This window comes from Triticum aestivum, chromosome 5D, assembly GCF_018294505.1.
Source record: "Triticum aestivum cultivar Chinese Spring chromosome 5D, IWGSC CS RefSeq v2.1, whole genome shotgun sequence".
NCBI classification, from domain to species: domain Eukaryota; kingdom Viridiplantae; phylum Streptophyta; class Magnoliopsida; order Poales; family Poaceae; genus Triticum; species Triticum aestivum.
Window position 1 is genome coordinate 88538600 of NC_057808.1, and position 22614 is coordinate 88561213.

The following is a 22614-nucleotide window of genomic DNA, read 5'->3' on the forward strand; positions in this document are numbered from 1 at the left end:
CCACCTAAAATATGGTGCAACTATGATTTGTTGCCACAAGTATTCCAATGTGATCACACCAAAAGGAACTTTAGGTTTAGTTTTGGTTAAGAAGAAAGAAGAAAGATGAAAAGAAAAGAAGAAGATAAAGAGGAGAACGAAGAAGTGTATTTTCCCCCTATTTTTAGATTACTATGCTCTTTTTTCAACATTTTCAGTTTTCTTTCACGTCTAAAGAAATCCCTAGTTTTGAAGGGTGCCAATTGCCATTGCCAACTAACCTACCAAATTAACTAAGTGTTGTTGATGTTGTTGAGCACAAGTGCATTGCTTTTTTTCTCAGTTTTCTTTCATGTCTAGAAACTTGGCTCTATGTTTATAGATATGCTTCTAGCTAGATACTAATTGGTCTCTTCTGCTGCTTATTAAAGATGGGGGGAGGCCGTCACCGCAGGCTCCGCTCTGCCACACCGAAGTACGAGTTGGATGCTTTCGAGTTGTTTAGTATCATACTTGGGACTTCCTCCAAGAGGCAGGTATATAGAAGGAGAGATCTCCCCTTCACCCATCTCATTATGATAACTCTGTTGTTTGCTACATCACTCCTTGTCCCAAACTGCAGAGGCTGCCTGACACTTTTATGAACATGCTGGGTGAAGATCCGCCAAATAATGTGAAGCTGCGACAGGCCGGCAGCGGGTTTTGCAGGCTGTGGGACGTGGAGTTGGTGATCAAGGAGGGCCACATGTACCTGTGTCATGGCTGGGAGAAGTTCTACCGTGCCTATGACCTGCGGCTGGGGTACTTCCTTCTCTACAGGTACGACGACAACGCCACCATGCTCATCGTGAAGGTGTTCAACGCGACTATGTGTCGCATGCGCTACGCTGACGACGATGATGCCGGTACGTTACACCTCTTCTTATTCCTCTAAATTTGGCTTTGTCTCGCATCGATTGTTAACGGTCATTAATTGTTGCATTTGGACAGGCAATGGGAGCAGCAGCAGCAGCGACACTGGCTACAGCCAAAGCAGCAGCGATTCTGGCTGTAGCAAAAGCAACAGCGATTCTGGCTGCAGCAAAGACAGCAAGGAGGATGATCCGGACTGGAGTGGGGAAGAAGAGGAGCAGAGTGGGCATCAGGCTGAGGATGACCTAGCGATGGTGGTGGTCGACCAAGGGCAGGAGATGGTGGTGGCGCACCATGGGCAAGAGATGGTGGTGGCTGAGGATGACCTAGCGATGGTCATGCCTGTCCTGCCTGAAGATGGCCTCGCGATGGTGGTGGTGCCTGACAATGAGCTCGCGCCGGTGGTGGCGCCGGCGATCCCACAGCTGGGCGACATGACCACGCCAATTGTGGTAGAAGACTACATCCCACTTCCTCCACCGCCTCGCCGCTCTTGGCGCATCAGGCTGAGGAAGGAGAAGGAGAAGAACAATGAGAACTGAACTATGTCAGGTATGTCAGATCTCCAAAATGATCTATATATAGTTAGCTCTAATATGCTTAGTTACCTATGTTAGCTCTAATATGCTAAGTTATCTCTACTATGCTTAGTTTCCTATAGGTTAGCTCCAAAATTACTTATGTTAGCACAAAATGACCAAGTTTACATAATAAGCTTATAGTCTTCTTCTTCTTCCAAAATGACATAAGTTAGCTATAACTTAGCTCTAATATGCTTAGTTTACTCAAAGATGGCATAATTAGCTAGGTTGGCTCCATTTTACCTAAGTTGGCTCTAATATGCTAAGTTATCTCTAATATGCTTAGTTTCTTATAGGTTAACTCCAAAATTACTTATGTTAGCACAGAATGACCAAGTTTACATAATAAGCTTAATTATAGTCTTATTATTATTATTATTATTATTATTCTAGTCTTCTTCATCTTCTTCTAGGTTAGCTCCATTTTACTTAAGTATGCTTATTTCTTATAGTCTTCTTCTTCTTCTTCATTTTCTTCTTCTTTTTCTAACATCTTGTTTATCATTTTGCAGATTTGATTTAATTCACGGAAGCTTGCATGGATGGAGTGCTTCTTTTCCATTTGTGCTTTTATTTTGTATCAATGAACTTGCATGGTTGGAACTTGTTATATGGATGGATGGATAACGGTGTAGGATGAACAATGTGAAACTTTTGTAATATGTAAGGATGGAACTATATATGTGTTGGTTATGTATGTATATATGATGAAACTTGTGTGTTGGATATGCTTGTTGTGTATATATGTGAATTGCTGTGTATATCTCTGTATATCTATGAATTGTTGTCAAATTGAATGAATTAAATTAAAAACAGGGCTGTACAGGCTCTTTGCCGTCAGCTAGCTGACGGCAAACATGCCACGTGGCAGCTACCTGTGCTTCCTGGGACTGGCATGTTTGAGCACTTTGCCTATAGTGGCAGACGGCAAAGGCCGGATGCTCTTTGCCGTCAGCGGCGGACGGCAAAGGCTGCCGTTAGCCGCCTAACGGACTAACAGCACATTTATTGCCGTCGGCTTTCTTTGCCGTCAGCCGCTGATGGCAAAGGCCCCTTTGCCGTCCGCTTCAGAAAGCAGACGGCAAAGAAGCTCTTTACCATAGCCTACTTTGCCGGAGCCTTTTGCCGTCCGCGGCAGACGGCAAAGGCCTTTGCCGTCTGCCGTGGCAGACGGCAAAGTAGCTGATTCCTGTAGTGATACTTGTGGGTCATCAACAATCTATGGCAGGAGAGAGGCGGTGGACCAACAGCGGAAATGTCTAGGCAGAAGATGCTCCAGCGGCTACCATGGTCGCCATGTTTGTGTGAGAGAGAGGCGCAAGGAGTGGCGGCTAGGTTCGGAGTAGCCCATCTCCACACCTCGGGCTTCCTAAAGTATCGCGAAGCAAAGGGAACATCACATGGTAACCAAAGGTTCACCCGAATGTCATTCGTGTAATCATAGGGATTGAATGGACGTCCATGGTTCCGCTAGCGGTCGTTGAGCGAAGGGGTTTCGTTCATGTCTATGATTTACCGAACCTAAGGGGTCACAAACTTAAGGTATATAATCACGATCTGCTAAGTGTTAGTAGGACGGGAGTATCGAGGATTTATTTGTGGAATTGTTTCATTAATATTCGGGATAGTTTCGAGAGGAACCGTGAGCGTTTTGGGGTCACCGGAAGGGTTTCGGAGTTTATCGGGCTATACCGGGTATTACCGATAAATAATATATAGGTGTAAAATGTTTCCAGAGACGTTAAATTATATATATAATTCTCCAATAATTGTTAGAAGGCTTTTATATTTAATTTAGTATCAACGAGCATTAAAAGGCCTAGTGGTGGAAGAAATATTGGGCCACCTTGGCCAAAAGGAAGTAGCACCCCCCTTTCCTTGTGGGGACCGAATTAGAGTGGGGAGGAGTCCAACTCTTCCCCCTTGGTTGGCACCCCAAGAAGGGCCTTTCCCTCCTTGGTGGTTGCCCCTCCTGCCCCTCTAACCTATATATACTAGAGGATTTTGCCCTTTGGGACACACAAGTTTTGGAGCCTCCTCTAGTTTATCTAGTTCTAGTTCTAGTTCTAGTTTGTCCTAGTTGACTAATTAGAGATAGACCTAGTTCCCCTAATACTCATAATTATAAGTCCAGTGTGTTTCTAATATCCTCCCTCTAATTCTTCGTCGACGGTAGGTTTTGGACGGCGAAGCGCTGTCGGATTGTGAAGACCGTACGCTTGCAACCAAGTAGAGATGCCATGCTTTTGGTCTTCCGTTCAAGGGATCATTTGAGGGCTGTTTGTGGGATCGTCATCAATGGTTCGAGGGACTCCAAGTACGATCTACACCGACTTGTCTACTTCCGCTGCACTCCAGAGTCCGTAACGATCGTTGATCCAAACCCTATATGCATCTTCATATTTTTCCTCGTTGAACGTAGGGCGATTTTTTCCCTACTACGTTTCCCAACAGTGGCATCATGAGTGGTTCTATGAGTAGAGGTAGGTTTCGAACTAGAAAACATGTAGATGTGAGGGTTTGATGTTCTTGTTATGCTTCTCTCGAGTGTTGCTCCGGTTCAGTTCATTAACGGCATGATGTCGTTTTTACAAGGTTCCGACAATCGATCGGTTGTGGCTGTCGACGATCTGCTAACAGTTCCTTGGGCTTCATCATAGTCAAGAATAGTGTACCGTCGCATACGCAAGAGGGCAATGAAGATGAACGATCTTCTAGGGTGTCACGCGTATTTGACGAAGTTTAGTGTGGGGGACGAGATTTTTAAATAACTATTCTTTAACACACACCCGAAAGTTAATCTAGCAACAAGAATTATCGCCTTAATGTTGTGCGTAGGTAGCTAATGTTAGCCGAAACCCTAGAGGCCACGTAATTAAAATTTGCCAAACTGATCAGAGCACATCTAACTTGGTTTTGCAGGGTTGCATATGATGTGGTATAGCCTTCTTCCTAATAATGAGTTTATGTATGAGATGGTTATATGTTGTAATGTTAATTTTAGCAATGCTTCGCCTGGGTGCGTTTAGTTGGGCTACTATATAGAATCGACTGGTTTATGTATATTTAATTTTAGAAAAAAAAACTAAAAAACTTGCACATGCTATAACTAATTAACTGTAACTCGGATCACAAAACTTTATGGCTTTGGATCGATTCTATGAGGAGGCGGCGCCCCAGGACTCGCACTATGCCAGGGACTGGTAGTAGAAATTAGTGGTAAAGTTACATCTTGAAGAATGTGTCAATGTTCAAAAGGTCACTTATTTGTCAAATGGAGAGAGTACAAAGTAGTGAGGGATGTTGCTTCGCTACCCTTGCAAGCGTATCAACTCACAACACTTAAGGAGCACACTTCTAAAGGCTCTTGAGCATGACATCCATATCTTGACGAGGTCGACACACTGCAACTAGCGGCACATACATGTGCATGGTGAGCCCAGAACCCTCGCTCATGTCCACCACCTTCTCTCCCACCCGTCCCCACTCGAAGCATTGCAACATCCCCGCCAATGCTACTCCCACCGTCCTCCAAGCGAGTCCCTCGCCGGGGCACTTTCGCCGGCCCATCCCAAACGGCATCATCATTCGCTTTCCACCTTGTCCACAAACATTGCCACCCACGAATCTCTCTGGCATGAACATGTCTGGATCATCCCACGACGCAGGGTCCCGTTGTATGGAGTACACGTCGACTAAGACCATGGTTCCACGTGCAATGATGTATTGCCCACTAGTGATGGTGCAGTCGCGCGACGCCTCATGTGGTACGAGGTTGGGTGCGAGAGGGTATAGCCGGAGGGTCTCGGTGATGATGCATCGGAGGTAAGGAAGCACTTCCAGGTCACACTCCTGGATCAGGCGAGACGTGCCCACGACGGCGTCGATCTCAGCCTTCGCCTTGGCCAACACGTCTGGGTTATTGAGCAGAAGTGCCATCGCCCACTCGATCGCGCTAGATGATGTGTCCGCTCCTGCTTGTAGCATGCTCTGTGCACCAAAGTTGAAATAAGATTAGTAATTTCACAAATTTTACAAAACCAGAAAAAATATCTAACCAAGCAATTAGTTGCATATGTCAACTCAACTAGATCAATTAGCAATTTATATGTTAACAATGGTTGTGCTATACTAGGTAATTAGAGAAGTTTCTAGATGAGTGGATCATAGCTATCGACATTAGTTTCTTGCTCGCTACAGCATACACTAACTTATTGTCGTTCGACGTTAGCCAAGCAAATGGAATGTTATACACCGTACACGTCAGATTAATTACTTGTTCTCATTAACAAATTATTACAAGTGGCACACTCTGTCAACTAGCACTGCACCCACACCCACTTTTTAAAACTTGTAGTGATTGGTTTCACCGTGCTTAAACAAACATACTGGATCACTGTCACCAGTTACTAATAATTTGCTAATGCACATTAATTCCTCTGTAAACTAATATAAAAATGTTTTGATTATTATTTTAGTAATCTAAACATTTTTATATTAGTAATCTAAACATTTTTATATTAGTTTACGAGGGAGTAGTTAGTAGGTCCCCTCCAGCCCACCAGCCGTGAGATGCATGCATCAGGTAAACACTTCGCACCGTCCGAACCCGAGTCAGCGGCTGGTAGCAGGTACGCTCACGTACACCACACAGCCGGCCGTGTCGTGTTCGAAAGACAAAAATCATCTAGTCAGTGTAACAACTACCTGACGCATGCGACTTTGGCGTAGCAACTCACCATGCAGAGGGTGCGGATGACCACGTCGGGGTACGACTCCGGCGACCGCTCCTGCTGCCGGAGCACGTCGCCGAGCAACGTCCTGGGCGCCGACGACGTCTCATCGCCACGGGGGTTGAGGCGCCTGTACTCGTCGATGAGCCGCTGGCCGAAGTCACGGCGCTCCTTGGCGATGCCGGCAAGACTTCTCCTCGTCCTCCCGAAATCCAGCAACCGCAGCACCGGCAGGAAGTCCTGGCGGTTGGCCGATCCGGCCGCCGCTAAGCCAGCCTCCGTCAACGCCATGAACCAGCGCACGTCCTCCTCCGCCATGCGCCTCCCGGAGACCATGGCCATGATCACGTTGACCACGAACTCGTAAGCCGTCTCCCTCACGCTAACCGGCGTGGCGCCGGCGCGCCCGTAGAGCCGCTTTACCATGGCGCGTACCTCGGTCGCACGCACGGCAGACGTCAGTGAGAGGCGGTGCGCGGAGAGCGCGTGCACGGTGACGATGAGGCGGAGGTTGCGCCAGAGAGGGCCGTAGTTAGACAAGGCGATGCTGGGGCACTCGTCCGTGAGGAGCCGCCGTGACGCGAGCCCGGGGCGATCCGCCAGCGCGACGTCGTGGACGGTGAAGCACTCCTCGGCGATGGCCGCGGAGGAGACGAGGAGGACCGGCCGGGCGCCGAACCGAAGGCTCAGGAGACCGACGCCGTCGCGGCCACCGCCGTAGCGGGCAGCGAGCGCGGAGAGGGAGCGGTGCAGCGGCTTCTTGAGGAGGTGGAGGTGGCCGATGACGGGGAGGGCGGGCGGGCTTGGGATACTCTTGAGATGGCCATGTCCATTAAGGTCCTTGCGAGGAGAGGAAAGGAAATACAAGAGGAGGAGAAGAGAAGCTACAAGGAAGGCATGCGTGAGCGAAATCTCCATTGGTAAAGTACCTTTGTGCTTAGCATGGAGGAGCTCAACAATGTCTTGGTTTTCCTGAAGGCTTATGTAACCATGGACCACCCATGATTGATGCTTCGTTTTCATGGGAAACTCTTATTTTTATTGGAGTGTGTTGGGACTACTCCACTCCACAACTTCAGCCTATCCAAAGAAATTGGATAGTTACAGTTATTTATTTTTCTTTGCGGGTGGATAGTTACACTTCTTAAAATTGTCTAAAACTTAAGGTAAACGATTCTATACTCCCGACCGGCCAAGCCTTGCGCCGGTCGCCTCCCACGACGCACGCGCCTTCTGAGGCTCACACATCGCTTTCTACCTTTTCCGCCTTATCTCTTCATGAAAGTGAAAGTGAGCATTTGAGCCAAAAGTTCATAAATTTCAAAAGAGCTCACGAATATAGAAAGTTTGAAAAAAAAACGTATGGATTTTGAAAAGAAATGCGGATTTGAAAAAAGTTCATACATCTTAAAAACAAAGTTTGTGAATTTAAGAAAAGTTTGTGGATTTTGAAAAAATTTCATGTATTCAAAAAGCTCACGGATTTGAAAAAGTTTGCCGGTTTGGAAAAAAGGTTCACTAATTTGTAGAAATTTCGCACATTTTTTAAATGTTCATAATTTTTTCAAAGAGTTCACAAATTAGAAAAAAATACAAACTACGAATTAGAAAAATATTGAAAACATGAATTTGGAAAAAAGTTCACAAAATTTTAAAAAGTTTCACGTATTTGGAAACATATTGATTTAAGAAAATAAAACAAAAGAAGAAAAATGAAAAAAAAAATTGAACAAAACCCGGTCCAGAAAAGTCAAAAGAAGAACAAACCACACTAAAATTTTCCCAAAACTGGGTTGGCAAGATTCCCATAATTAGGAGTGCTTCCCGCGAAGTCGTGCCTTACAGGTTCGCCAAATACGATCGAAGAGGTGTGCACCTTGCATCGATATATTTAGAAGTGGTGCTATAAGAGTCAGCACGTCCTGAACCCGGGTACATACGAACCCGCTTTTTAAAAATGTATTCCAAACGCGATTTGTAATGTCAAAAAATTCAAAACAAAATTTCGTGCATACATGTTTGCAAAAATATGTCCGCAGCACAAAGTTTTTGTGAAAAAGTATTTTTATTTTGCTTCTAAATAGCGTTCCGCAACACAATGTTTGTTCTTTGTTGCACAAGCCACAAAAAGAGTTGTTTTTACATGAAACTTTTTGCACGCACATAGAATATGGAGATGTACTCGTGCACCTTTTTCCAGAATTTTTTGGCATTTCAAAATGTGTTTTCTAAAGTAGGTTCATATGTACCTGAATTCATTCATACACTTCCTGATACTATAAGCCAAAATAACAACCTCGACTAGTTGGGCAAGGGGGGAACGCCTCGACTAGTTGCCACCTACGGGCGGCAAATAGGATTGGCCACAAGTGGCATCTTACTAAAAACAACCGTGGGGGGTCTGTTACTAGGCTTTATACATATCATCTTTCCCAAAACATTGTTGTGCCGGTAATCCTTCTTGCACCAACCTAGCCGAGAGCTCATATACGGCGCCGTTAACACCGATTCTCCACCTGGCGTAACGCACTCTCTCGCCTGGGCCTGGCCCAACAAGGTAACAGAAACAGGTTGCTCGGTCATAGGTCTCCTTCGGTCACTCGCTCGATGGTTGACCAGTCAACCATTAACTTTTGAGAAAAACAAACCTAGAAAAATTCGTTAAAAACACAAAATTTAATCAAAATCATGGACTTGGAAAAAATTCATAAATTTTAAGACAGTTTTCAAATATTGAAAAAATCATGTATTTTGAAAAGAAATGCGGATTTGAATCTTAGAGTTTAAAACAAAGTTTGTGAATTTGAGAACAGTTTGCAGATTTTGAAAAAATCGTGGATTAAAAAATAGTTCACGGGTTTCGTAAAGGCTCATGAATTTAAAGAAATTTCACACATTTTAAAAATGTTCATAAATTTTCAAAGGGCTGACAAATTATAATAAAAAATTACGAATTTAAAATTTTAACAAAATTCGTAAAAGTTTCAAGAATTTAATAAAATTGATGAAATAAAAAAACTGAGCAAAACTAGGTCCAGAAAACTCAGAAATAAGAAGAAAGAAACCACGCTAGAAGCTTCCCAAAAACCTGGTTGGAAAGCTTCCCATAACTTTTTTTGAGGGGTGGGATGGGAAGCTTCCCATAACTGGGAGAGCTCCCCGCAACGGCGTGCCGTATGGGTTGGCGCAATACGATCGAAGGGGTGTGTGCCCTCCACAGATATAACTAGAAGTGGCGCTATAAACCCTGAATAGGAATCAACAACCTAACCTAGTTAGGAGAGCTCCTTGTCGCAACCCACGAGCGCGTCGGGTACAGGTGGTTTCGCTGAAGCCAAGACAATTGGGTTTTCCAATCTGCCCCATGATTAGTTTTTTTATAAGTTTTCGTCCGTTTTTTACAAAAAAAGGTTGTTGTTTTTAGTAGCTAGATATTTATATACCTACTAATAAAAAAATAGAAAGTTGTTCAGTATTTTTCATATATAAAGAAATCATTGTAAAAAAAGTAGCACCACATATTAAAAATATTCTGTGTGTACAAACGAGTACAAACAAAAATGTGCTTCATATAATTAAAAAGATCATCATATATGAAGAATATTAAATGTATATAAAAAATGTTCATTGTATATCAAAAAAAATTCAGTGAGTATTTTTAAAAATGTTCAACATATATTAAAAAAAAGTCAGCGTGCATTTGAGTAAAAATGTTCACTTAGGGTGTAACTATAAAATAAATAAAACCTAAAATAATAAAATGGAAATCCAAATATGTAAAAATAAAAGGAAAATAGGAAAAGCAAAGAAAAAAACCAAGACAGAAAACTAACTAAAAACACATACACAAAAAAGCGAAACGAACAAACGTAGCCAGAATACAACGCGCGACCATCGTATGGACCGGCCCATGCTGGTGTTCGTGTCAGCAAAGCCACGCCTATATGGCGCACGTGGGCGTCATATAGGATTGGCCCCTAGCTAGTTTTTTGCTCTTTGAGATGGCCCCTAGCTAGTTTTTTTCTCATTTGACAATAATACAACTTTATTTCCCAAATAATAGATAGGTCATTTGCAAGCATATGAGAAATAGAGTCAGGAGCGTTGAAATCCCAAAGTGAAGAAGCTCTAGAACTAAAGCAAAGCTTTGCTAAATAATCTGCTATCTCATCTGCTTCACGGAAGCAATGATCATACGAAACTTTCTCAGACTCATTAGCAAGGTTATGGCATTCCCTTACCATCACAATTTCAGGGCCGAAGTAGTCCTCATGCTGGTTCAAGGTTTGTACCGTAAATGTATTATCTGATTCAACAATCACTCTTACCTCCAACATTTGTTGGTAGATAGAGCCCGTTACGAATAGCGTCAGTTCTGCACAATCGACATTGTTAACATGTGGTAAAAACCAATTAGCTGCAGTCAGAAAATTTCCCTTATCATCACACGCGACAGCTCGTGTAAGCACCTGATTGCGTGTCATGATGAAATGCGGCGTCCACATTGATCTTAACTAAACCCTAAGGCGGTCTCTACCACATGTGATCATGCTTTCGAACTGGTTGACTGGGAGTCGTTGCTCTTATAAAGTTTGTGGCCGGTACTTTGATAGAAACACTCGTACGATCAGGATCGGGCGATTGGATAGTCTCACCCTTCACAGACTAGCATCGTTGCCATCAGATATATACGCTGCGACGACAATCTGCTCCGCCTAGCTAGTTAGCCCGACGCAGGTTAACTCTAGCGGTCAATCCAATCAGATGAGTCCAACACGTACCCCTCAAAAGAAGATGAGTCCAAGACGTTTTGCTCTGCGGCATCTCCAAAGAGAAGAAAAGTGATTCTACAGCCAACCAGACTAGTAATCCTGGCGCATTACCGAGCCATGAAAGTAAAACAGCAGCTGGTTTGTCCACGCATGTGCAGAGGATTCCCTTCCCGCAGGCATGGGATCCTTCCCAATCCATGAACTACGTGCCGTGATCCTCCACTTGACCACTTCAGGGCTACTACTACAAGTCTACCATAACACTCGCTGTGTCTCCGACTGCCTAGCACTACTACGTGCCGTAGTAGGGACGCCACCACGGAGGGAATGGCCAGCGGCGGCGTCTTCCTGCTCCTACTCCTCCTCGTCGCCGGTGTCGTCGCCGTCTTTTTTCGGATGAGGCGACGGCGAGGGGACGGGAGCAGCAGCGCGCCGAGCCCGCCGTCGCTCCCGCTGCTCGGCCACCTGCACCTGCTCAAGAAGCCGCTGCACCGCTCGCTGGCCGCGCTCGCCGGGGCGGCGCCGCTCCTGTCGCTGCGGCTGGGCGCGCGCCGGGCGCTGGTCGTGTCCACATACGCGGCAGCCGAGGAGTGCTTCACGGCGCACGACGCCGCGCTGGCGGGCCGGCCGCGGATGCTCGCCGCGGAGCACCTAGGGTACGGGCGCACCACCGTCGTCTGGGCCTCCCACGGGGGCCACTGGCGCGGCCTGCGCCGGTTCCTCGCCGTCGAGCTCTTCTCGACCTCCCGCCTCGCCGCGCTCGCCGGTGACCGCCGCGCCGAGGTCGCGTCACTCGTCCAGAACCTGCTCCACGACGCCAGCGCTGGGGCTGGGATTGTTACCCTCCGGCCCAGGCTCTTCGAGCTGGTGCTTAACGTGATGCTGCGCGCGCTCACCGCGCGCCGGCTTGCCGGCGACGTGCGTAAGATCCAAGAGATTGTCGAGGAGACGTTTGCGGTGAGCGGCACGCCCAGCATCGGGGACTTCTTCCCGGCGCTTCGCTGGGTCGACCGTCTCCGTGGCGTCGAGGCGGCGCTTGTAAGCCTGCAGACAAGGCGTGACGCGTTCGTCGGTGCCCTCATCGATGACCATCGGCGAACGAGCAATGCCGGTGGCCGAGACGTGGAGAAGAAGGGCGTAATCGACGTACTCATGGAGCACCAAGCAGCCGATCCTGTGTATTACACTGACACCGTCGTCAAAGGCATCGTCTTGGTGAGTACTAGCATTAGCACCACGATGTGTGCCATTTTCGCGATCTGTGAGAGTGAGACTGTGACAACATGGTTGCTATGCCTATGCTGACATTCAGGTACTGCTCACCGCCGGCACCGACACATCGGCGCTGACCACGGAGTGGGCGCTGGCGCTGCTTGTGAAGCACCCAGAGGTGATGCGGAAGGCGAGGGCTGAGATAGACGCCAAAGTCGGCATCGGCCGACTGGTTGAGGAGTCGGACATCACCAACCTACCTTACCTGCAGTGCGTTGTCAAGGAGACTCTTCGGCTGTGCCCCGTCGGCCCAATCATTCCTGCGCACGAGGCCATGGAGGACTGCAAGGTGGGTGGCTTTCATATCCAGCGCGGCACGATGATCCTCGTGAACGCATGGGCGATCCACCGGGACGTCAAAATCTGGGATGCGCCAGAGGAGTTCAGGCCGGAGCGGTTCTTGGACAGAGACACGGTCACCACGCCCATGCTGCCGTTCGGGCTTGGCCGGAGGCGATGCCCCGGGGAGGCGCTGGCGATGCGCCTTGTCAGCTTGACTGTGGCAGCACTCGTGCAGTGCTTTGAATGGGATGTTGGTGAAGGCGACACCATCGACATGGCCGAAGGTGGCGGGCTGACAATGCCAATGGCGACGCCGTTGGCGACTGCCTGCCGGCCCCGGGAGTTTGTCAAGAGCGTGCTCTCTGCTTCCACTTGATGGATTGCGGTCTGAAGAAATAGAAGAAGCTAAAATTGTTTAGCAATGGTGCACTGTTGCCAGTGATTCCTTTAGATGATATCCGAACATTACAAGTCCATTGGATGATATTGAACATTACAACCCATTTATTTTTCAGTGAATCAGTGACGCGCAAAAGGCTAAAACCAGTTCGATATGACAAGTAATGCAGTAAGTTTATACTTTGCATTTCCGTGTATAAAAAAGGAACGAATGAAGCATTGCCCATGAAAGCGCTAGCAAAATTAACAATCAAATTTTACAAAAGCGGTAGCCCTACAACATCATGCAAGTTAAGAAATGGTCACGGTCATACAGAACTTGAGTTTCTAGCAGCAGAAAAATCTTTGGAGAGGCAACACACTAGTCGACTGACTTTTTCAGTGAAACGTAGGATGATGATTGTGTGGCGTCTGAACCTTCTTCCTCTCCTCCCACACTGTCAAACGTGCCGCCGACTGAACCATCGGCCACGCCACCGGCGGCCGGCGGCGCTCCCACGACCGCCTCGCCGCTCTGCCCTCCCCGAAACCGCCCCCTACTGTCAGTCTAGCCGCCGCCCCCGGCCATCCCTCTAGCCCCTCCCGTGATTGATTTTTTTTTTCCGGCGAAGTGCGCCACCGCCCCCCACCCCTAAACCCTAAAATGGATACTAGGGTGATGACGGCGAGCTCCTTCCTTCTCTCCGGCGAGGTCCTCCCTTCTTCCATCTCCTTCCTCCATTTAAGAATCGACTAACCCCGAAGTCGAAAATCTGTTGACTGATACGTAGCTAAACTGAAAAATCTTTTGAATCAGAGATTGAGAAAAGCTCCGATGGTTAACATGAGTGCTTTGATTCAGCGATTAACGCTCTTTATTGACTAGTGATTTCTGGATGCAAACACATCAAGTATACCTAATGTACACAACCAATATGAAAAAGAAAATTCCACAAGGGACAAGGCGAGGCGAACAGCAACTGTTTGAACAACACGAACTTGATTGCCGATATAGGAATGCTTTCTATTTCTTTAACACAGTACAGACGCAAGCGCTCATACATATGCGCATATACTCACCCCTATGAACGCACACACACACCCTATTCCTATGAGCACCTCCGAGATACTGAGCCGGTATATCATCTTGAAATTTACGAAGTCACCGTAGGCGTCTCGTCATCGACAGGAACGTCTCCTTCCACTAAAAGCGCATCGCCGGAAATCCTGAAATAAATCCAGAAATAATGCGAGCACCAGGACTTGAACCCTGGTGGGCTGGGGATACCACTGCCCCTCTAATCATCCAACCACGGGTTGGTTCGCATAATGCTTTCTATTTGGATAACGATGGCAATGCACCCAGGGATGGGCGTTTTGGAGCTCCGCCTCCATGGAGGCCGAAATTTCACAGTTTCAAAAAAATCCAAAAAAAATCTACAAGCAAAAAAGGATGTGATTGTATGTGTGTAAAATTTCAGTATGAAATACCTTGAAATGTGACATGTGAAAAAAAAACCTCATGGACTTTGAGGGTGAATAGTGCATCTACTAAAAAGCCTCAGATTTTTTCTTGTGTAGCACTCATTTTAACGTATTTAGTTCTAAAAATTTACACACTTGTGCATTATGTCTCTAAGTATATGTGCATTTATTTTTCTGAAATTTGCAAATTTGAATTTTATCATTTCAAATTCAGCCTACATGGAGGCTGAGCTCCATTGAGCATTTTCGAATGATAGACCTCAATAAGGATCAAGTGGCTTCAGGAGCTCTAGTGAATTCCTAGCAAGTTATCCCAGATAAAAGAATCATTGACATTGGTTGGGCCATCCTTGCAAGTTGTAAAACTTCTGTTAGATGCTTACTCTTTGCCCTGTGGCTCTAGAGCTGCTGCCGGAGACGTTCTACAAAACATCAACTCCTACCACTGGTGTTGACAATGAGAACAGCGACGCTTTCAGCAAGGTAACGATACATGAACGGTGATGGAGGGTACATTGGAGTGGCGGTGGGGTTGGCCTTCGGATTCGCCCGAGGGCACAACCCGGGAGGATAGGTTTCACCGAGATTAATGTTTTTGTGATGTTTTTTTCTAATGAAATCTAACTGCGACCGGATGTTCCAGAAGGGATCGCACACGAGGAATTTACTCAAGTTCGGGCCCTCATGGTCGAGGTAATACTCTAATCGTTCTTTCATTGATTAATGGTGGGAAACGCCTCGTGTGAGGGGGTTACCAGTATGAGGTGATGATTGATACCGAGATAATAAAAATGTGTCAGTGGATCTTGAAATACCCCCTAGCCCCGCCTTATAAAGGGGGCCGAGGTCTAGGTTTTCCTAGCCTAGCCTCGACTTAGAGCCCCGATGGGTAAGGAGTCCTTTGTTTGCACGCCAAGATGAAGAGCTTTTGTCAGAGTAGAATCTGGTAGTTCCCTCGAAAGGGTATAGATCGAAGGGGAAACGGGAGACCGGATTTACCCTGATTCAGGGCCTCACAAAAGAACCTGATTTGGTGAGACGAATGGCAACTGTTTGTTCGGACTCGCAAGTTGATACCTTCCTTCGGTCATTTAGCACGAACTTCACTGCCATGGTTTTTTTTAACACCAATGCTGGTATAGGAATTGCTTTCTATTTGAGTAACGAAGACAATGCACGCAGGGATCTTGTTAGCCAAATGATAGACTTCTATAACGATCAAGTGGCTTCAGTTCCAGCAAGTTAGCCGAGATAAAAGAATCATTAACATTTGGTTGGGCCATCTTTCCACGTTGTAAAACTTCTGTTAGATGCTTACTCTTTACCATGTGCCTCTAGAGATGTTGCCGGAGACACACTGCAAAATATAACTCCTACCACCGATGTTGACAACACCTGACAACGAGAAGGTTACCTAACAACGACGCTTTCAACAAGGTAACGTTACATGAACGGTGATGGAGGGTACATTGGGGTGGCGGTGAGTTTTGCCTTCGGATTCGTCCGCAAGGGCTCCGGGAGATCCATCCACCTGCTACGTGTCGTAGCAAGAACCACGTGTTTGCAAGGGTCGGAGATTTCAGGCCGTGGCAATGCCGACGCCACCCATGGACTCAAACATGGAGGAAAGGGCCAGCGGCGGCCTTCTCCTGCTACTCCTCATCGCCGGTGTTGTCGCCGTCTTTGTTCGGCTGAGGCGACGGTGGGGGCACGGGAGCAGCAGAGCGCCGAGCCCTCCGTCGCTCCCGCTGCTCGGCCACCTCCACCTGCTCAAAAAGCCGCTGCACCGCTCGCTGGCCGCGCTCGCCGGGTCGGCGCCGCTCCTGTCGCTCCGGCTGGGCGCGCGCCGGGCGCTGGTCGTGTCAACACACGCCGCGGCCGAGGAGTGCTTCACGGCGCACGACGCCGCGCTGGCAGGGAGACCGCAGCTGCTCGTCGCGGAGCACCTGGGGTACGGGCGCACCACCATCTCGTGGGCCTCCGACGGCGCCCACTGGCGCGGCCTGCGCCGGTTCCTCGCCGTCGAGCTCTTCTCAACCTCCCGCCTCGCCGCGCTCGCCGCCGACCGCCGCGCCGAGGTCGCGTCCCTCGGCCAGAACCTGCTCCACGACACCAGCGCAAGCGCCAGTGGTGGGGTTATTACCCTCCGGAACAGTCTCTTCGAGCTGGTGCTCAACGTGATGCTGCACGCGCTCACCACGCGCCGGCACGCCGGCGACTTGCGCAGATTCCAGGAGATTGTGGAGGAGACATTCGTGGTGAGCGACACACCGAGCATCGGGGACTTCTTCCCGGCGCTGCGGTGGGTCGACCGTCTTCGCGGTGTCGAGGCGGCGCTTGCAAGCCTGCAGACAAGGCGTGACGCGTTCGTTGCTGGCCTCATCAATAACCGCCGGGAAATGCGCAGCGCCGGTGGCGGAGACGTGGAGAAGAAGGGCGTAATCGACGTGCTCTTGGAGCACCAAGAAACCGATCCTGGTTATTACACTGACACCGTCGTCAAAGGCATCGTCTTGGTGAGTAGGAGTAGCATATTTTGCAGACTGCATGCGTGACACCACCACCACCATGTGTGCCATTTTGTTGGTGATCTGTGACAAGATGGTTGCTCATTCAGGTAATGCTCACCGCCGGCACCGATACATCAGCGCTGACCACCGAGTGGGCGATGGCGCTGCTGCTGAAGCACCCTGGCGTGATGGCAAAGGTGAGGGCCGAGATAGACGCCAATGTCGGCATGAGCCGACTGGTTGAGGAGTCAGACATCACCAACCTACCTTACCTGCAATGCGTTGTCAAGGAGACCCTTCGACTCTGCCCTGTTGGCCCGGTCATCCCAGCACACGAGGCCATGGAGGACTGCACCGTGGGTGGCTTCCATGTGGAGCGTGGCACGATGATCCTTGTGAACGCATGGGCGATCCACCGGGACGCCAATGTCTGGGATGCACCGGAGGAGTTCAGGCCAGAGAGGTTCTTGGGCAGAGACGCGGTCACCATGCCCATGCTGCCGTTCGGGCTTGGCAGGAGGCGATGCCCCGGTGAGGGGCTGGCGATGCGCGTTGTAAGCTTGACACTCGCAGCACTCCTGCAGTGCTTTGAGTGGGATGTTGGTGAAGGTGATACCATTGACATGGCTGAAGGTGGTGGACTGACAATGCCAATGGCGACACCGTTGGCGGCTGTCTGCCGGCCTCGAGAGTTTGTCAAGAGTATGCTCTCTGCTTCCATTTGATCGACTTAAGACAGGTTTCTGAAGAAATAGAAGAAGCTGGATTAAACTTGTTTAGCAATCGTGCCAACTTCCAATGAATCTCGAGGTGAATACTTGCAGCAAGATTCCATCGATGATGCTGAACATCAGCGGCGGAGCTTGACGAAGATTGATAAGGGAGCTAATCTGAGTTTAGGGGGCGAAGAAGATAAGTTATGAAGTTATGCATGAACTTTTTTTTTGATAAAAAGGTAGACCTTACGTATTCCAAACCAGACCGAAGTCTGAGAATAGTTCAGTTACAAAGGGGGTAGCCCAAAACAACAGAACGCAAAAGAGTAACAGAGTAAAAAACACAAGGAAATCCACATCTCGTGTGAGACTATGCACTGATTTGTAAGTGCTCCATTTTAGCCCTAAGGAAGAGCTTGACGTTGTGATCCTTCGCCCGACAGCTCCAAAGGTTCAGCATTGCACAAATGCTATGGCAGGAGCCGACATGAGAGACAGATATTCCATCAAAGACTCTTGCATTCCTGACCTTCCAGACCTGGGCAGCACAAGCGGCGATGACAAAGATCCACCGGCGATCCTCAGCTAGTATTAGGGAAACGCTTTATATCAGTAGTATGATCCCACGCCTCGTGTCACACCTCTGTCCCTCCGCGCCGCGGGGGGGGGTGAAGCTCCGCCGCTGCTGACGAGTGTAAAACGGCTAAACGATAGACTAGTGCCCTGGCCCCGTGTCGTCCCCTGGTGGGTGGGCGGACCTCGGTGGCCGGAGCGTCGGGCGGGACACACTGGCAGGCGATGGTGTGTGGCGGCGCTACTGCTGGCCGGTGCAGGCTTGTCGCGGTGGAGTGCGCGTGCTGGTGGCAGCGCGGCGTTCGCTTCATGGCGGGTTCGGCCCGGTCAGATCTGCGCTGGCCGGAGATGGGGGTGGCGGCCGGAGCTCAGCAGGAGACATGGCGGTGCGGCGGGCCTGGTAGGAGTCGGCAGCGAGGCAAGGGTGTGGCTGGCCGGTTGCGGCGCCGTTCGGTGGCAGAAGCGCGAGTCCGTGGCCAGTTGGGTGGAGTCGGCGCTGTGAGGCTCGGCAAGATGGAGTCTTGGCGAGCAGCGAGCGGCCGACCACTTTCTGTTCGGCGTGATGAGCAGGGATGCTCCTCCGATGGTGCAGCCTGGCTTTGTCGAGATGCGGGTCCAGTCGTCGCAAGGCTGTCCCTTGGAGTGCGTGATGGCTGTTGCGGGTGGCCTGGACTTGCCGGAGGTGCAGTGAGGCTGCGGTTCCTGTCCAGGCGGGGCGTTGATGGCGTGGCTGGTGTTCTTCTTGTTGTGCGTCCAGTCGATGGCCCTCGGCTTGGCGGCTACGTTGGCTAAGTGCTGCGGTGGCGGCGGTGTGAAGCTTCTGGGATGGTGTTGCCCAATTCTAGATGGTGTGGTGAGGTGCGACGCGTGGATGAAAATCTTGCACGGCTTCCGTCGGGCCGGCGGCGATGGCACCCGCGGATGCCATTCCCCTCCTTGGAGGCGTCGTCGTGGCGTGCTTGTCACCTCCCTCACTTGCCTGGAGTTGTGGTTGTCTCCGGGCGAAAGCCTCGATTCGGTTGGATCGGCACAATGGCGGCGTCTTCGACGTCGTTCCTCTGCTGGGAGCATTGTGTTTGGAGACATGGCCGGCTCCTCGTCGCTCTCCTCCGGTGTTCGCCGCTGTCCTCCTTGATCCTCTGCGGCGCTATGTACGTCTGTTGCCGGTGTGTCCAAGACGGCGTCTTTCTCAGATCGGATCGAGTCCTACCACCCACTTGCCACTTCCTCTTAGGCGATAAGAGTGGATGGTGCGTCGACAAGTGAAGCTTTGCGGAAGTTTGTGTTCTTCGGAGATGTCCGACGTCGGTTGAGACGCGGTGTTGAGTTTCAATTAGGATAAGCCCTTTGTGTTGTAGCTTGCTTTGCGGTGTTGTGTTCGGGTGTGGTGTTGTGCTATGCTCGTTGTTCGCAGCGAGTGTAGTTTCTTGTAACTCAAATTCTGCCTTCTATAAAGCTATGGTACACCAAGGCGTACTCTCGAAAAAAAAATCAATGAATGGGTTTTAGACAATAAGCCAAAAACTGTTTAATAGAACAGCAATAATTTTGTTGTTGGATATACCAGTCTTATACTCTGCATTTCTCTGTGCATGTAAGCGCTAATTCAGCAGAATTCGATCGATCTACTCAATTACTCTCATTGAGGAGCAAATCTCAATAGTTTTGGGGTACAAATTGGTATGGATCGGAGGTCAGAGACCCCGTCTTAGCAGTACAAATGGCTAGGGTCAGAAACCCAATCCACGTCTACTAGCATAGCAGAGCAGTATAAGCATAACGTAGAAGTAACTCCCAAGGTTTAAATGCAGGACGATAGGTTCCTACCTCATCAACTACTTCCCAATATCCACATGTTATCAATCCTACACATGTAATGTTTGAGGGTTGAAACTAATGCATAAAAACTGGGTATGAAAGGGATATGATCAAAGTGTGAACTTGCCTTGTACTGTTGATGAAGATGATTCGCACTCACAACTCCTGATAGTTCTACTCGTCACACTCCGGTCAATCTATCGTAAGCAAGCAATAGTAACCACACATAAGCAATCACTCAAAAGATCGGAAAGAACGAAGAAGACAATTCGGAAAACATTCAAACCAAGCAAATAACTCTTGCAACATAAAACAATTTCTAACAGTACCAAAATTATGTGAATTTGGCCTTATCAGAAAGTTTAGGTCGAGAGTTTCGATTTGCAAAAAGAATCAACTAAATCGGAGTTATAAAACTCAAGTTACGAACAAAAGAAGTTCAAAAACAAATCTGTTTGAATTCAAATTTTAAAACTTCCAAAAATATGTTTAAGTTGATTATCTGGATAGAGGAGATCATAACGAAGAAGTGGGCGTTGGTTTCGCTGGATTTGGATAAGCAAGCAAAAAGTTGTAGTCGTTTGAAAACCAGGGGCTAATTTGTAAATAAAATATTCACGGATGGGTCCCTAAAAAGAAAAAGAAAAACTCTACCGAACGAACGTTCGCTACAAAATCCTAACGAACAAAACTGTTCACTACAGAGGCTAAACTAGTGAGCGTTCACTAATTAGCTAGGTTAATAAGAAAAACCGGGTTTAACCAAAAAAACAGGAACTTAAAAGAAAACCGGGTCGGACCGGGCGGTTCCTACCGGCTCAGGTGGTTTTTGTTGGAAACCAGCGGCAGCGACGGTTGGTGGATCGGGCGGCGAGATCGGCGGCGGCGGCTCTCCGGCGAGGCAGAGCGAGGCGGCGCGGTGGCGAGGGCGGCGCTATACGGCGGCGGCGCGAATAGGGTGCAGGCGGCGAAGCGCGGCGGCTGCGCGGCGCGCGGGGTGGAGGCGCGGCGAGGTGGTGGTGCAGAACAACGACGGCGGCGGCGGTTGGCTACGGCGGCGGCGGCTGCGGTAGCGATGCGAGGAGGAGAAGCGGGGCCGGGCCCGGATTTATATAGGCAGTGAGGGGCGGCTCCGAGGCGTGGGGAAGGGGCAAGGCAAGGTGGCGGGAGTCCGGCGGCGGCACGGGATCGACGGTGATGGCGTGCGAGCAGCGGAGTCCGGCTGGAGCTCGGGGACGCGGCGTTGGGCTGGGCTTGGCCTGGCTGGCTAGCTGGGCCAGCCCAGTTCGGCGGGAGAAAGATTTTTTTTTATTTATTTCTTAAAAAACCAATTTTTCAGAGAACTAAAATAATAAAAACAAAATAAATAAGAATATTATATAGGCATGTAATATATCACAATTTTCAGAAAATTATTTTCTACAACGTGAACATTTTCCTAACGTCAAATAAAATACACAAAATTTTAAATAAATCAAAGAGTGCTACTGTTGCAATAAAACCTCATAAAAATCATTTTAAAAATTTCAAATTTATTTCTCTCCAATTTTCTATTGTAGGGAATCATTTTACCCTAATTTCTATATATTTTATTTTTGGAGAAAAATATTTTGAATAAAACCCAAATAACTCCAAATTGAAAATAATTTCAAAAGGGACTTTAAATTTGAATTCTTTGAAACTTCCAACTCATATTTCATATGTTTTGAAGAAGTCATTTTATCTTCTCTCATGAAAATCATTGAGTTGCTTAAAGTTTCTGAATTTGAAAATAGTTCCAAATGAAATGCAAATATTTTCAAATACGCTTTTCGTTTAATTAAATGGAAGAAGTCGTGTCATCTTCTCTCTAGGGTTTTGTATTTGAAAAGAATTTGAATTCACGGAGATCATAAAGCAAAGGTGAAAGTTTGGGAAAGTCATTTCATTCCCTCTCATTGAACTTTCAAAAAGTTTCGAATTTCACTCAATTTCACCCAAGCAATCAAACAATCAATCAAAGCTATCTATTTAATATAACATTCCAAAATTTAGAATTTTGGGATGTTACAAACCTACCACCCTTAAAATGAATCTTGTCCTCGAGATTCGGAGAGGCTAGAAAGAAATAGGTTAGGTTTGGGGGTCTTCTCAAAATCCATCGATCATCACACGGGGTCTGGGGTGCTACCACCCTTAGAAGCATGGTTATGGTTCCATCAATACTCCATCCTTATTCTTGACAATGTCGGTCTTCTCAGATCCTCGGGAAAATTCCTTCTCTGGGCTCTCCCGGTAGTGGCATAATCCTTTTCCTTAATTCTTATGTCCTTTCATCTGGGTACGGTCCTCCTGTGATTGGGTCTTCTTAGCTGACAGGTCTGGCGCCAATACTAAACAACTATCGATATCTCATGGTGGTCAACAATTTATGGTTTCACCTGCAGGAAATGGGTCTGGGTTGAATCTCACCGTATATCCTACGATTGGCAAGAACTGCCTTGTACCAGGGGAAAAAATTGTCATACCATTCTAAGGTTTAAACAAGGTTTTGATCGTCGTCTCTCTACTATAGGTAAGTCACTCAGATTTACCATCCCATATAACAAGGCGAATAATAAGAG

At 48.0% G+C, this 22614-nt stretch overlaps 3 protein-coding genes across 3 annotated transcripts; 2 read left to right on the plus strand and 1 right to left on the minus strand.

Moving 5' to 3' along the window:
- Positions 1–4720: 4720 nt before the first annotated feature.
- Positions 4721–7241, minus strand: LOC123119617 (cytochrome P450 81Q32). The gene is made up of 2 exons (XM_044539476.1): positions 6212–7241; positions 4721–5462 (listed from the first exon to the last, which is right to left on the minus strand). Exons 1-2 carry the CDS (start codon positions 7226–7228, stop codon positions 4830–4832), a joined length of 1650 nt encoding a protein of 549 aa, XP_044395411.1. The 5' UTR covers positions 7229–7241; the 3' UTR covers positions 4721–4829.
- A 3859-nt stretch (positions 7242–11100) lies between these two features.
- On the plus strand, positions 11101–13050 carry LOC123119618 (cytochrome P450 81Q32). The gene is made up of 2 exons (XM_044539477.1): positions 11101–12192; positions 12290–13050. The coding sequence occupies exons 1-2, from the start codon at positions 11305–11307 to the stop codon at positions 12905–12907; spliced, it is 1506 nt and encodes a 501-aa protein (XP_044395412.1). The 5' UTR covers positions 11101–11304; the 3' UTR covers positions 12908–13050.
- Positions 13051–15863: 2813 nt separating this feature from the next.
- LOC123119619 (cytochrome P450 81Q32) lies at positions 15864–18131 on the plus strand. The gene is made up of 2 exons (XM_044539478.1): positions 15864–16910; positions 17012–18131. The coding sequence occupies exons 1-2, from the start codon at positions 15987–15989 to the stop codon at positions 17627–17629; spliced, it is 1542 nt and encodes a 513-aa protein (XP_044395413.1). The 5' UTR covers positions 15864–15986; the 3' UTR covers positions 17630–18131.
- The last annotated feature ends 4483 nt before the right edge of the window (positions 18132–22614 follow it).

Bases quoted from the DNA above. Each gene is read 5' to 3' on its own strand.
- LOC123119619 (XM_044539478.1), top strand. From the start codon at position 15,987: ATGCCGACGCCACCCATGGACTCAAACATGGAGGAAAGGGCCAGCGGC. The intron at 16,911-17,011 runs GTGAGTAGGAGT...TTGCTCATTCAG, and splicing joins TCGTCAAAGGCATCGTCTTG to GTAATGCTCACCGCCGGCAC.
- LOC123119617 (XM_044539476.1), bottom strand. From the start codon at position 7,228: ATGAAAACGAAGCATCAATCATGGGTGGTCCATGGTTACATAAGCCTT. The intron at 5,463-6,211 runs GTGAGTTGCTAC...TTTGGTGCACAG, and splicing joins TCATCCGCACCCTCTGCATG to AGCATGCTACAAGCAGGAGC.
- LOC123119618 (XM_044539477.1), top strand. From the start codon at position 11,305: ATGGCCAGCGGCGGCGTCTTCCTGCTCCTACTCCTCCTCGTCGCCGGT. The intron at 12,193-12,289 runs GTGAGTACTAGC...GCTGACATTCAG, and splicing joins TCGTCAAAGGCATCGTCTTG to GTACTGCTCACCGCCGGCAC.